Raw genomic sequence first — 14,286 nt, forward strand, 5'->3', positions numbered from 1 at the left:
AGCTGGGGAGGGGCTCGTCTTTCCGCCCCCCGAGTCGGGGAGAGCCTTTAGAGATGCGAGGAGCCCCTGGTTGTCCTTTTCTGAGGTGGGGCTGCGTCTTCTCTCCAGGCTCCTGCCAGGGGAACTCTGTTGAGAGGAAGATCTACATCCCCCTGAACAAAACAGCACCGTGCGTTCGCCTCCTGAATGCCACCCACCAGATCGGCTGCCAGTGTGAGTACAGCTGCAGGGCCCCAGAGCTGCTCCTTGGGATGATCAGGCCGTGGGTGATGGGGTGTAATGCAGCTCTGCTGTTGGACTTGCCAACATCAGTATTGCTCTTGTTGTCAGTGCTGTTTCCTTCTTTTCCAGTCCTGTGCTAGTAATGCCAAGTATGCTAACCTGTTTCTGCTAAATTGAGAGGTGGAGACCTTAGAAAGACTCTGTTCCTGCAGACCTTGAAAATCCCTGCCAAGGCAGAGAGCAGCATTTTGAGTTTGTGCGGTCAGTGTACGCATGGGACAAAACCAAGCCACAGCTTCTAGGGGTACGAGGAAAAGCTGTGAGCACTGCAGAATGCATTAGGGGTTAAAAAGGTACAAGAGAAAGGGAGCAAAGAGTGAAGAAGTGAGAAGGTGACGTCTGAAGGGAGTGGAGGGTTTGGCTGAGCTGCTTGTGCAGTGCTTGTTAACTTTGCAAGGTTTTTTTGTCATATTGAAATGGGGAAGGCAGGACTGCGTGACTGTTAAAAGATAGATAAGGGAACCCTATTCAAGCAATATTCCTGGCTGAAGTTAGTGTGAGTCAGTGTTTTGCTCTTTTCCAATTCAGTTTTGCTTCCACAGCGAGCCACGCCCTGCAGCAGAAGTTGTCAGCTGCCACTACAGGGCAGCACAGCTGCACTTGGTCTCTCTCGGAGAACCAAGGGTACAAGGTTCTCTGCCTCCTTGTCCACATTCTGTGTGAGCCTAGTGTTCGGGCAGACAGCCGTAAGCAGTCCTGCCTTCCTGGTCACAGGCAGTTTCCAACAATGACAGCAGTTACTAACTGTGCGGCTTGACAAAGTGCTTGTTTTTATCAGTATCTTCTTATGAGAGTGCTTTGTCCATCATCTGTTTTCTTTGGGATGGGATGGAATGACAAGCAGTGGACCTCCTTTCTTGCTAATTCCCTTTGCTGTCACAAGCTTGTGCTCCTTCGGGCCTCATGCTGAGCTATCTTTGAGCTCTCAGTTTCTAAATTTGCAATCTTGACTCTTTGCTGAGAGGCAGCACTAAACTGCTTCTGTGACTGTGGTCCTTGAGGCAGGTGCTGTCTCCTCCGAGTGTGTCTCTGTCGCAGGGCCTCAGTTTCCTCCTATCCTTCCTTATTCTCTTCAGTCACAGGAGACTCATAGTGCTTAGTTAGCTGAAGGTCCTTAAGTGCTTTGATGTGCTTAAGTAAAAGATGCTTTCAAAGCATGAGTACCTATTTCTTAATCTAATCTGTTCAGCTTTTTTTTCCCCATATTAAAAGCCACTGTTCCTTTTTCTGTCCTGCTGTAGCTAAATGGTGCTGCTTCACTAAATTGTTTCCTCCAGCCCTCTAATCTCACGGGCTGTTCTTCCCTAAAGCCCTTAGTAGCGTACTGCCCTGCTATTCCAGGGTGGTTTTGCGGGTATGAATGAAGTAGATCACTGTGAAACATGAAGGGCAGCACACTGTCTTTCCACAGCCTCCATTAGCGGAGACACGGGGGTGATCCATGTGGTTGAGAAGGAAGAGGACCTGAACTGGGTGCTTGCTGATGGCCCACACCCACCCTACATGATACTGCTAGATGGGAACCTCTTCAACAGGTCAGTCGTCGTCAGTTTTTATCTTCCCTGGGTGACTGGAGCCCAGAAGACCAATATGGGTCCCTAATCTATGCTGAAAATGTAATTTTTCAAGTGACAGATGGCGGAAGCAGCCCTGACTGCACTGAAGTATAGCGAGATTGAAACATTTGTGGGTTTACTGCGGTTTAGTGCCTGAATTTATTTCTTCTTAAATGGACTGTTTTGCTGTTAGAAGAACTCTGCTCTGCAGAAATCTTCACACCATGTTCATCACTAAAGTTCATTAAAAATCGTGATTGAGATTGGTCCATCTCTTACTGGGTGGAGCAGGAAAGAAGTGGCTGAAGTTTTCTGCCTGTTGCTGTGTGCATAATCTTAAGTGGTTCTGAGAAGATAAAGGGATGTGTTGGTTATTTTGATCAAAAGCATCATGTGTTGGTTGTTTTGATCAAAAGCATCATCATGTGCTCAACTATAATACGTCAGCATTGGCATGTCTTGGATTATAACTTTTCATTAACAAATTCATCATTTCAGTCATATTTTCTCTCTTCCAGGAGGGTAATGCTGCAGCTGACGGGAACCTCACGAGTGTCAGGGCTTGCTGTGGCCATTGCCAAACCTAGCCCTCCCCAGGGATTCTCTCCTGGATTGAAGTGCCCCAATGATGGGTTTGGTAAGGAAATGTTAAGTCTTTATCTTTGTCGGGAGGAAGAGAAATGGTGCCTTTACGTTGCATGGTCAAAGAGAGAAGTGCCAAGAGTGGCTGATTTTGCAGCTACTTTTTAATGTCAAAATGGTGTTTAAGAGAACAGGCTCAATATGTTCTTTCAAAGTAGTTGGTCAGAGCTGGAATCTCATCATTTCTCAACAGGATTTGGGGCAGGTGTTTAGAGGAAGACTCTTAGATAAGCTGACTAAAAGAGCATTAAGTCGCTAAAGTGGTAAACCTGACCAAGGGTGGTTGTAACCTCTTTTTCTTTAACCTGTGAAACTTGTACTTTGTCCACACGTGGTCATTAAAGCATCTTGTGTTTGCATAGATTGAGTGGAGCACGCGTTAACCTCTTTGTCTGGGCTAGTCGCTACTTTTTAAAATTACGTTCTGCCTCCTTGAATTCTCCCCGAGGTTTCAGTTAGGTTTTCATTTCACTATTTTTTCACGCAGCAAATTTACTGTATTGCACTTTGAGGGGAGAAGTTGCTACACCTTCTGTAGTTTACACAAAGCTTTTTGCTGTGAAAGATGCCATGTACATTCCCGAAATGAGTTTGGTGTGCTGGCATTTGTTGCGTCTCTGCCTTCGTGCTGTTTGCATGGTATCGAGGTGTTAAAACGATTGGCGCATCATGGATGCCTTAGGGGTACTTCCAGCACATGATGAGCTCAGAAAATGTGGGTTTGTATGTTCCTCCTTTTGAAGTATAATGTTTCTCTGTGTGCCGCCTCCACTCTCTCAGCGTGTGATAAATGCTCGCTGAGAGCTCATGCCAGCCTCCTGGCACGTGATGGCTTTGAGCATGCATGTTTCTCATTCTCTCTGCATGGCACAGCACTCTGTCTCTGCCACTCTGCCACATGCAGTGACCAACTCCATCTCTCCAAGCTTTTGTCAGCTGGTTCCTCAGTCCGTAATGGTGCTCGTTCTGTATTTGCTGCTATTTTCTCAGCAGGCCCTACCTCTCCAGCAGTCTGTTATTCTCTTGCAGGCTCAGATTTGCCTATTTCTTTCTGTTTCCAGGTGTCTATTCCAAAGATTATGGCCCTCAGTTTGCACACTGCAATAAGACTGTGTGGAATCCTGTGGGGAGTGGGCTTTCGTACGAGGATTTTGACTTCCCTATTTTTCTCCTTGAAGATGCCAATGAGACGCAAGTTATTAAGCAGGTATTGCACTTCCTCAACAAGTAGGAGAGGGGAACTGCTGCATGGTTCAGGAAAGGGGGCAGAAGTTTTGTCTTCTCTCAGCTTAGATGCTAAAATCTGCAGTAAAAATACATAGTCCAATTTTATATGCAGTACACAATGCTATTACAGAAAGGCTAAGTTTTGTACTGACTTTTATTTCCATCCAGTGTTATCAAGACCATAACGTCCCTCGTGATGGTTCTGGCCCTGAGTACCCTCTCTGTGCCATGCAGCTTTTTTCCCACATGCATGCTGTCACCAGCACTGTTACCTGCATGAGGCGCAGCTCCCTCCAAAGCACCTTCAGCATTAACCCGGGTGAGCAGATTTCTCTTTCCTTGTCATGATGCGGGATAAGGCTGGCGGTAAAAATCCCAGTGGAATACAGTTGTGCGAAAGAAAGAAAATTTTAGGGTTTATCCCTAAAGGCTTGCTTGCCAACTGAGCCTTTTCAAAATACGCTATTGAAGTGGTAAGGAATTTTGGGCTATGTTTGTCATTAGTTGAGAAAATAATATGTAGAAGAGACGCTGGCTGAGAAAGGCACCTAATACCTGCTACATAGATCATTGAGAATGGCTCCGAGATCACTGCTCCATTAGTCTGTGTGTGTACATGAACTGAAATCCTAGTCCTGGTGAATGTTTTGCCAGTGACTTTCCTGGGGCCAGGACTTCACCTCTGCAGAGCAGAAGTTTGCTCATCTGATGGAACCACTGATGGGCTACAGCTGACCAGAAAGCTCATTTCTCACTTGTCACTGCTGTGGTCTCAACTCAAGCAACTTTTTTTCTGCTTCCTAGAGGTTGTATGTGATCCTCTTCTTGATTACAATGTGTGGAGCACCTTGCAACCTATCAATTCTTCTGGAAAAGTCGATCCTGAGAAGGAAGTTGTTATTGTCGCTACACGAGTAGGTACCTCTTAATCTTGTTTTGTAGAGCATGGACTGGAAGGATTCTGGGAAGACGTGGACTTCGAGTCTCATGGGAATATACTTCTCATATATTTTCATTTCTTCCTATGTTCCAAACCTTTTAGATCTGACTGGCTATTGCGTTTCTGCAAGTACGAGCCTTTTAGTTGGTGGGTTTACCTATTGTTTCCATATAAGGATATCTGCATTTTATTTCTTTCTCTCTTGTTATGTGAGACTGTTTTTAGCGTTTTCTTCACCGATGGAACCAGGCAAGTAGAAATAGTTAGCATGTCTGTTATGCTTTCCTAGATATTTTACATCCTTAAAAGGTATTGCAGAGAAGGAGACAGCATGGTTGGCTCCTCTGTATTTTTTGGGGGGAGAGACTGAATCACATTGAGATTTTTGTTGTGTGTGAAGCAGTGAGTCAGCGTCAGGGCTGAGGAAGAAGTTCACTTTCCCATCTATCAGTCTGGTTTACAGTCACTTTACACCCCCCAGAGTTGCAAGTTCCAAACTGCATTTTGTTGCGGTCTCAGAGCCTTATGCTGAACAGTGATGCTAGCATTAAAATTATGGCACACTTGATAATTTTAGTTTTTAGATCAGGGCTGAGGGGTGGTGGTGACAGGGCTCTGAGGCCTCTGGGCTGCCACAGCAATGCAATTGGTATTTTAAGTTTCATTAGGCAGGGTGCTTTGCTTCTTCCCTTGTCAGCAGAGTGAGTGGGATAGGAGAGAGGTGATAGGTTTGCTTTCCCAATACAATATTTCTCTGTCTGTGTGCGCATTTCTTAGACCTCTCGTTCATGCTTACAGATTGACAGCCATTCCTTCTTCTGGAACATTGCACCTGGGGCAGAGAGTGCTGTCTCTTCTTTTGTGACCCACTTGGCTGCTGCTGAAGCCCTTCATAAAGTGTCAGATGTTCATTTGCTGCAAAGGAATATAATGTTCACCTTCTTCCAAGGGGTAAGAGCAGCGGCATCGCTCCGTCATTTGGCTTGTTCTAAGATAGCAAATCAGCCCTTGGCTCCCTGCAAATGAACTTTTTCCCTACTCTTTGTGCGGAATCATTTGTCTGCATCCCCACACCATGCTTCTCTCTGCTCCCGTAGTGAGAACAGGATCTTAATTGCACTGGGATAACAACGGCAGATGGAGCTTCCACTGGGGCAACCCATATTCTGCCCCACGGTTCATTCTGGATGAACAACTCAACCTTTGCTTTCATTCCTGTCCCCTCCCAGTGTGCCTGTCTGTATGTCTGTTGTATGCCTCGCCCCTGTTCAGGACGAACTGCAATGGCCAGGCTTTAAATTCTGAAATGAAGCCCAGAAGAGGCTAGATTAAAAATATATATGTTGACAGCAGTGAAATGTAGCTCATTTCTGAGAGCCTAGCACTGGAGTTGGCAGCTGTGGAAAAGCAGAACAAGCCTGTGGAGGAGGGACTGATGGCCAACAGCTGATGTTCCCCTCAAGGCATCTACATTGATGGCTTCTTTTGTGCAGCTTTGTGGAACTGGCTCCCACAGCCCCATGCTGTGGCCGTGCGATTCCCTTCATTCGCCCTCCTTGGCGCATATATCCCTCATCAGAGTTTCCCTGGGGGAGACAGGCATACAGCACTACAGAGCGGACATTCCCTGTCGTGCTCCCAGGATGTAGGAGGAGTGATAAGACTTGGCTGTAAATTAGTCAAGGGAGAAGTCTGGTAGCTGGCTGACTTCGTTGCTCTTGTTTGTCGAGGGGATTCTCTTCTTGGGAGCACCTATGCTCCCCCAGGCAATGCTCAGCTTCCTGCAGCTCCCTTGACAAACTCGTATCTGTCATCTAGCCTTCCCTCCCTTTTTTCCAGGGAAACAGACACCCCTCCTGTCAGGAAGGCTTCGTATGTTCAATTCCTGGAATGGAGAATTGCCCTTTTCGCTGCCTTGCTGTCTTCCTTACCAGAAAACAAAGAGGATGACTTACGCCAGAGTAAAGGCTGTATTAATGTCTCTCTGCCTTTACTCACAGTAATGGTATCTTGCTAGATATCGGTGCTCACTTAAGTCTGACTTTGCCTCCATGCCGTTCTTGCTTGTGGAATTCAAGAGCTGTCCCCTGTTTTTTTGCTCTTTGCTTTCCTTTTTGTCCTTTGCTCCATCCCTTCCTATAATACCATTGTCCTTGGAGCCAGGCACGATGTAGTATTTACTCTGGTCTTTTGGTGTGTGCCAGGCTATGTGAACCTTCAGAAATACATGGTGCAGTAGTTGGCCCTTGAACTCTTGGGTTTGGTCCACCTCAGCCTCTGAAATACTGCTGTTGGTTGGGCCAGACAGCTATCCATATGGGATTCACGTATGATTTTATTTTTTTTTCTGTTGCAGGAGACTTTTGATTACATTGGCAGTTCACGAATGGTGTATGATATGGAAAAAGACAAGTTTCCTGTCCGCTTGGACAACATTCATTCATTTGTGGAGTTGAATCAGGTGGGGGATAAGTTAGGGGACCTTTTTATTCCCCATTTTTCCATGATAATTTAACTGTGATTTTTCGAGCCAGCCTTTCACTGTTTTTGATTTTTTTTTTTTTTTCCTTGGACTGGATTTCCCTGCTCTACAAGACTCAGTGATGTCCACTCATGTACTTATGGTGGTTTTTCTTTTTTCTTGAAGGTGGCTCTAAGGAATGACTCGATTCTATGGATGCATACAGACCCAGTCTCGCGGATGAATGAATCTGTTGAAGTGCAGGTAATAGAAAGCAATCTGTAGTTGTTCATCTAATCAGAATGCTGCGGGATCTTGAGCATGCTGCAGATGATCAGGATGTTCACTTTTCCAGAGAAATTACACATCCAAAAGAATAGTGGAACAGTGCTGTTTTCTTTCAGGTTAGAAACTTGCTAGATATTCTGAGGAACAGCAGCTTGGGAGCAAATCTGACTTTGCAGGAAGCTGGATATTCGCAGCCTCTTCCCCCATCTTCCTTCCAGCGCTTCCTTCGGGCCCGGCACATCCCTGGAGTGGTCCTAACTGACCACAGGACTGCTTTCGAGAACAGGTACATCTCCAGGGTGGATGGGCACAGGCTGGCCCACGGCCAAAGGCAGCGGAGCCGGCAGAGGGCATCTGAGCTCCTCAACGCCTCTGCCAGGGGTGTGCTGCCTAACATACATGTAAAGCGGCGGTCCGGGGGGAGCAGAGAAGCAAACATGTGCCATAGAATTGAACAAGCGCAACATAATTATTCTGACAACCGAAAGAAATCCAGTTTTGTACAGAAAATGTTCCCCACAGCTGGCCGGAAGCCAGAGGTGAGCAAATGGCAACTGAGCGTGCCTAAGCCTCATCTGTTCTTCCAGAAGCTAGCTGCCTTTTTTTTTTCCTGCCTTTTTTTTTTTCTAATATAGTTTTCCATTTGTGATGGCAGAAAGCCCCAGGCGTTGGAAAGGGCATTTTCATTCACCCCACATGACCCTACTACAGCGTGTTCCTTGGGGATCCCCTGCTCCTCTTCAGCTTTGGAGTGGAAATGTGGGGTAGAGGACAGACATGTGCCTCTCCCCTCTTCCCTAAACTCTTCAAATTGTCTCTTTTCCTTCCTCTCCTATCCTTCTGTGCTGTTTCTAAGAATCTCTGTAGCAATCAGGGGGAAGTAGCTTATCTTTCGCCTCTAAATCTGCACTGCTCTAAAGGGGTAAGAAGAGTCAGGGTAGAGGAAAGCGCAGCTCGCTGCTGCATGACCCGTCTTTAGACTGGAGGGATCAGTCCCAGGTTGGCTGGGAATGTCAGGTGCATGGACTGTGCAGGGAGCTTTCAGCCCAATTCCCACTTCACCTGCATGTGCTGCAGACGCCTTGGTGTAAATCTCTCACAGAGTTCACTTGGAATTCCTCACCACCTTTAAGAGGAGGCATTAATAAAATCCACTGGCATGACTTGCATCAAAAGCCCTCTTCCCGGGAGACCTTCTGCATGGGTTGTCCTTGCCTCAGTTTCCCTACCCATTTAATAGATTGGGCTGTTGCCCACCTGAAAGCTAATCACAGCTTGTAAATTGCTTGGAGATCCTCAGATGGGAGAAGCTGTGGAAGGGCCAAGTTAATTATAAAGCCTCATTAAATGGTTTAAGGAACGTGTGGCAGGGCAGTGCTTTGGCAGGGCTGTATCTCTGCTCCCAGGAGACTGCTCCCACTGTTTGCTTTAGGCACACTCTGAATTGAATTCCATGCCCTGTGGTTTCTTTCTGCCCCTCCCCAACCTCTGTTTGCTTTCTTCTTTTCAGATACTACCAGAGCATGTATGACACTCCAGAGAACATCCGGATGCAATACCCTGAGGGGCTTAGCCCTGAGGAGACCTTGGAGTATGTCACAGACACAGCCAAGGTTCCTACTTTGCATTTTCTTTAGCGACTCTATCTGGGGTGGATGAGGCCTTGGGAGGGGGCAGATAGAAGCGGGGTCGTGGGGAGAAGGGGGGAAAAGCTGTTTCCAAAAAGGGCAGAAAGAAGGTGCGAGTACTTTGTACGGTGACAAAGGCAATGCTCGAATGCTAGCACAATGTAAGTGTTTTGATGGATATATAGATTCTGGCTTGCTCTCCTTGTTTTGCTGGATCTGCCTATCTTGATTAACACAGAGCACTCTTCCTTTGCAGTCCCTGGCAGAAGTTGCCACAGTGGTCGCCCGTGCTCTCTACCAGCTTGCGGGGGGAGACAACAACACCTCTGCTATTCAGGCAGATCCAAAAACGGTACGAGCAGATGGAATTGAGTCCCTGGCATCTCTGATGAGCCCTCACGTACTTCCCTTCTGTCTCTGTTTATATGTGTTTACACAGCATGCTGTCCTGTCTGTCTCCATGAGGGCTTTGCCTCCCCTCCCTTCTCTCTTTCCCCATCACAGCTGAATGAAAAACCTTTCACCCTTCTCTAGTTCCTTGCCTCTCCATCTCAGGGCAGACAGGGAGTTCACGAACCCTCTGCAAAACAGAGCTGCTTTATCCTTGTCCCACCAAGCAGAAGAGGAAGCTGAGGTGAAATGGCAATGTGTGCCACAGGGATCAGCTAAGGAGGCAGTGGAGCTGGAATCAGACCCAATTTTCACAGCTCGGTCCTGAATTCTATACAGTTGTGACATACAGTCTCTCCTTTGCTGTACTCTTGGCCTCTGTAGTGGGAAACATCTGCCAGCCAAATAATCTTGAGAGGTATAGCTGTTAAGATGCTGTTTTCTCTCCTCTTTGTATAAACCAATTTCCATCTCTTTCCAGGTCTCTCGAATGCTGTATGGGTTTCTGATTAAAACGAACAATTCTTGGTTTCAGTCCATCATTAAGCCAGACATAAAAGGAATTCTGGGTAAGAGCAACATAGGGAAGAAGGACAAGGGGATGGGTTTGACCCCATATGTTACCTGGCAGCTTTCTAAAACACCGTAGTAACATTGCCTGCTTCTGGCCATCTCCCCACCCATCCCATTTCTCTCGCTGTTCCAGGTGATGTTCCCCAACACTACGTCGCCGTTTCCAGCCCTGTGAACACTACCTACCTTGTGCAGTATGTCTTGGCCAACCTCACCGGCACTGTTGTTAACTTCACCAAGGAAGAGTGCCTGAACCCTGAAAAAATACCCAACAGCGAGAAAGAAGTAAGTATCCATTAGATGATAGGCACGGACAAATCTGCTGTCCAACTTACTGGTTTCTGCTTTTGAGGACAACTGGTTAGGAATGCTTTCTATTGCTTGTAGTAACACGTGGGAGAACTGGGAAGCGCCCTCCAAGGGCAGGAAGGAATGGGCAAAAGGGTCCCCTTACAGTGAGAACAGTCAGTAAAGCTCCTCTCTTTCTCCCCAGAGACACTGATAAGGTTCCAGAACAAGGGGTTAGTCTGGTTATTTGCTAGTGGCCGTTTGCTGTCTCTTACTCTCCTGTTTTCTTTGCAGATGTTCGAATATGCCTGGGTGCAGGGTTCCCTGGACCCTAATTCAACATCACGAGTCCCCTACTGCGTTCGGTCAGCTGTTCACCTAAGCAAAGCACTCTCTCCTGCCTTTGAGCTGAGGCAATGGGGATCTACAGAGTACTCCACATGGACAGAGAGTCGGTGGAAAGAGATCCGTGCCCGAATATTTCTGGTAGCCAGCAAGGAGCTAGAGGTGAGTTTGTACACGTCTGAAAAAGAAGGTAGAGAACAAAACGTGGCTAGCTTTGAATAACATCTCCTGACAGCTGGAGAAACAGTTCAGAGTTTGTTACAAGATCTTCTGCCATCATCCTGTGTGAGCTCCCCAGTTAAGACCAGCGAAGCTTTGATCCTTGAAAATGAGATAACAAAGAATGCATTGCTGGCGATAACCCTACCGCCTCCAGCCATTTTTGGGTTAATAATGTAGTTGCTGGGGCTGAGACAGTGCAGAATAATCAAGAGTCCCATGAGCAGGCTGAGCTTTGTGTATAAAAGATAGAAGTGACAGGAGTCTTAACCCCTTCCCCAAGCAGAGGGAGCCGAGCTGAGCCAGCGAATGTGGCTATTGAGGTGTTTTGCCTGATGTGCATCACAGATCTTCTTTCCTGCAGTTTGAATCCCCTCTCGACAGCACAGAAATAAGCTTTGCACAAACAAAAGCTGCTGTTGGTTCAGTGTCTCAGATTTTAAGCAGCCCTGAGCTGGGTGCGATGTGGCTTAAGTGTCAGCAGAATAAGGGTTAAGTGTATGGTCACTTTGGGACCTTGCCTGTCTTGATGCCCTCTGGTTGGCTGTTAATGACATCATACCCTGTCAGGACAGACTCAGGAGTGCGCAGCGCTGTCATCATCATGTGCTACTAGCAAGCCATGCAAACCCAGGCAATTGTTGCATCTCTCGGATGATTATTTGAAGTCTGAGCAATTTTATTTGTGTGCCACTGGGCCTTTTTAACACTGTCAGACAAGCACAATGCCCCTGCCTGTGTGTCTCAGCCTGGTACAGCCCAGCAGATCCTGGTGCCCTGGAGATACAGTTTGAGCCCAGCCATCCCACAAGTGTTGACCCAGTAGAAAAGGCACTGGGAGAGTTGTAGCGGCGCATGACTGTCTTGCCACTGTATGGGGACTGTTCTGAGATATCCAGGGGAGATGGGGAATGGCGGTTCTGCCACACAAGGGGAAGGCTTGACAGGAAGGAATCTAACCAAGCCTTAGCCTTGTCTGTCACTTAGACTTCAGGAAAGGTGCTGAGCAGGAGGAAATTTGGTTCTGCCAGCAACTGTGCTTGTTGAAGGCATTTACGGCTCCTTGCCAGAGGAGGTGACAGTTCATGCAGGAGTAGCCAAAGTGTCACGTTAAATGCTTGCTAAAAGTCTTTGCAAACTGCGTCGACCATTCTGAAACACGGTATGTTCTTTATCTGTCATACAGCGCTCTTACCTTTTTTCTTAAACGTCATTTTGTGTGCACGGTTGATAACTACAATGAAAGCTGACCTGATCCTATCTGGCAGTCACTTTTGTCTAAGGCTGTGAGGTCCTCGGAGTATCTTTTATCTCTATATACACAGTGCCTCAGTAGTGCGCTGGTCTCTGTAGCTTTCTGACAGAGACCCCCATTTAATGCAAATTCTGTGAGGTGCAGCAGGTCTGTGTTTGTAACAACAATGCTAAGTGTTTCTCATCCCTTCCTAGATAATCACTTTGGTTGTGGGCATTGCCATTCTGATCTTCTCTCTCCTCGCCACCTATTTTATCAACGCCAAAGCGGATGTACTTTTTAGCATCCCGCGGGACCCTGGGGCTGTGGCTTACTGAAGATGCTCTCAGGGCTTGAGAAGTCTTAGCCCTTGGATTACAATTGTCAAAGATAAAACTACACTGGAATGCCCCTTTCTCTGGATAGGGACACAAATGGTTCTCTCCAGAGTTTCTGTGCTCGGGTTCTGGGCACTGAGCCCTAAAACGTAAGAGACTTCCCCAGAAAACCGTGCCGACCAAGCCCTAAAGAAACTGTGACTGAGAAGTTCCCAAAGCCTTTCTTTTTAATTTGTCCTTACTTCTGAGCAACTTGAGAGGATTGGTCCTGAATGCCACTGAGACGACAATGTGATGGATGTGTTCCCTAAACGAAGGCAAGGGTGGAAAGGGTAAAGGTATTTTCTCTGGGATGTATGTGGACCAGCAGATTTCCATGGTGTCCGACAGCGCAGGTTGCCTGTTAATGTCTGACAGTTACTGTGAATCTGTCTATACTACAATGCAAGGAGGGCAAGGTGTGTTTAACAGATGATTAGATGTACAATGTCCTTTTTTTAATGGTGCAATATTTTCTGGGTTTTGTATATATATATAAATAGTTCCATTTAATTAAAAAAAATCTCAACTTACAAATTAACCCATTGCCTGTTTTGTCTTAGTTGCTGCCAACAGGACCAAAACCGCTGGGTGTTGCAATATGTTTTGGTCTCAGGAGAAAGAGAATTTGTCTGATTTGGTTTTTGACTCGCATTGAAACTTTTAATTCTTTCTACAGCTGGACAAAAAGACATTGTGCCCTCAGACAGGACAGGGAATTAACTGACTGTTGTTTAGACTGTAAACTCTCCAAGGCAGGGATGGCTGATCACTCCAAACAGTGCTTTGTACGATGGTATCTTGATCTCAGTCGATCCCTAGGTGCTGGTATAATAAACGTGTTTTTTAATGAGCGTGCTCCCACACTTTGTTTCCTTGGATGCTATTGCTTAGCGCCCAGCAAGACTGGGCTCTCAGGGCTAGCAGTTGTGACTGACCAGGCACTTGGATGTTCCTGGTTGTTTCTTTTGTATGAATATTCACTTGTTCTTCAGCAGTCGTGATTTAAAGGTGCGATAGTGCAGTTGTCCAAAGCGAGGAGCTCAAAAATAGGTGAAGAGGATTTAATTCCAGAAATCAGAGCTGACTAGCACTAAAGCAGACATCGCTTTCCCTTCCCTAGAGGACAGTGAGGGCTTATTGTGTTTTAAGTCTTTCCTCAACCAAGCGTACACTCTGGCGTTTTAAAGTAATTCAGAGCTTGTACTCTCAGTGCTACCCTGAGGGAGTCTTCTTCCACTTGCTAATGCATCCTGGTATCAGGAAACTCCACCAAGTATGAGGAGCAATGTTTCTGTGCCCGATTTAATTTCTCCTAGCAATGCTGAAGAAACTCATACCTCGATTTACGTGGAGATACCTTGTCTTTACAGTAAGGATTTTCATAGCCTCTAACTCCTAATCTTTGGACTCATTCCAACTTTGTCAGAACAAAATCAGTTCCCCAAAATTATCCAAGTAGACTATATCTGTGCATGAAAGTACTGTGGGTGAGACAGAGGACCTCAAGACAGCATGTGGTCTGGCAGAGAATTTTGTAGAATATGTTTATATTAAGAATTCCCTTAAGGTAAGTTTATTAAATTTTTTTACATATCAGAATGCAAATGCTTAACTCGTGGTGGAGCAGTGCTGTGTGGAGAGATGTTGGGATCGGTGATGGCTAATCAGCAAATTGGGTCAATATAGACAAGGTTCTTGATTTTTCAAATTAAAAATGCATCCTTCCTGTACTGCGCTCTCTCCCGTCTTTCAAATCTAGATTCTGTGCTTGGGTTTGGGCTTTTTGGTTTTTTTTCCCCCCTCCCTGATCCAAAGGCTTCTGCTTGGAAATTC

At 46.3% G+C, this 14,286-nt stretch overlaps 1 protein-coding gene across 1 annotated transcript; it reads left to right on the forward strand.

Annotated features, from left to right (window-relative positions):
• Positions 1-108: 108 nt before the first annotated feature.
• NCSTN (nicastrin) lies at positions 109-12,987 on the forward strand (the record flags this gene model as incomplete). The annotated part of the gene is made up of 16 exons (XM_009707498.1): positions 109-213; positions 1,694-1,817; positions 2,357-2,475; positions 3,542-3,687; positions 3,876-4,026; positions 4,512-4,621; positions 5,446-5,598; positions 7,004-7,108; positions 7,295-7,372; positions 7,513-7,682; positions 8,907-9,009; positions 9,281-9,376; positions 9,896-9,983; positions 10,121-10,272; positions 10,570-10,782; positions 12,289-12,987. Coding segments are annotated over 16 exons (2,036 nt in total), but the record flags the coding sequence as incomplete, so codon positions are not given.
• Between the last annotated feature and the right edge of the window lie 1,299 nt (positions 12,988-14,286).

The sequence above is a fragment of the Cariama cristata genome, unplaced genomic scaffold (assembly GCF_000690535.1).
Source record: "Cariama cristata isolate BGI_N322 unplaced genomic scaffold, ASM69053v1 Scaffold29080, whole genome shotgun sequence".
NCBI classification, from domain to species: domain Eukaryota; kingdom Metazoa; phylum Chordata; class Aves; order Cariamiformes; family Cariamidae; genus Cariama; species Cariama cristata.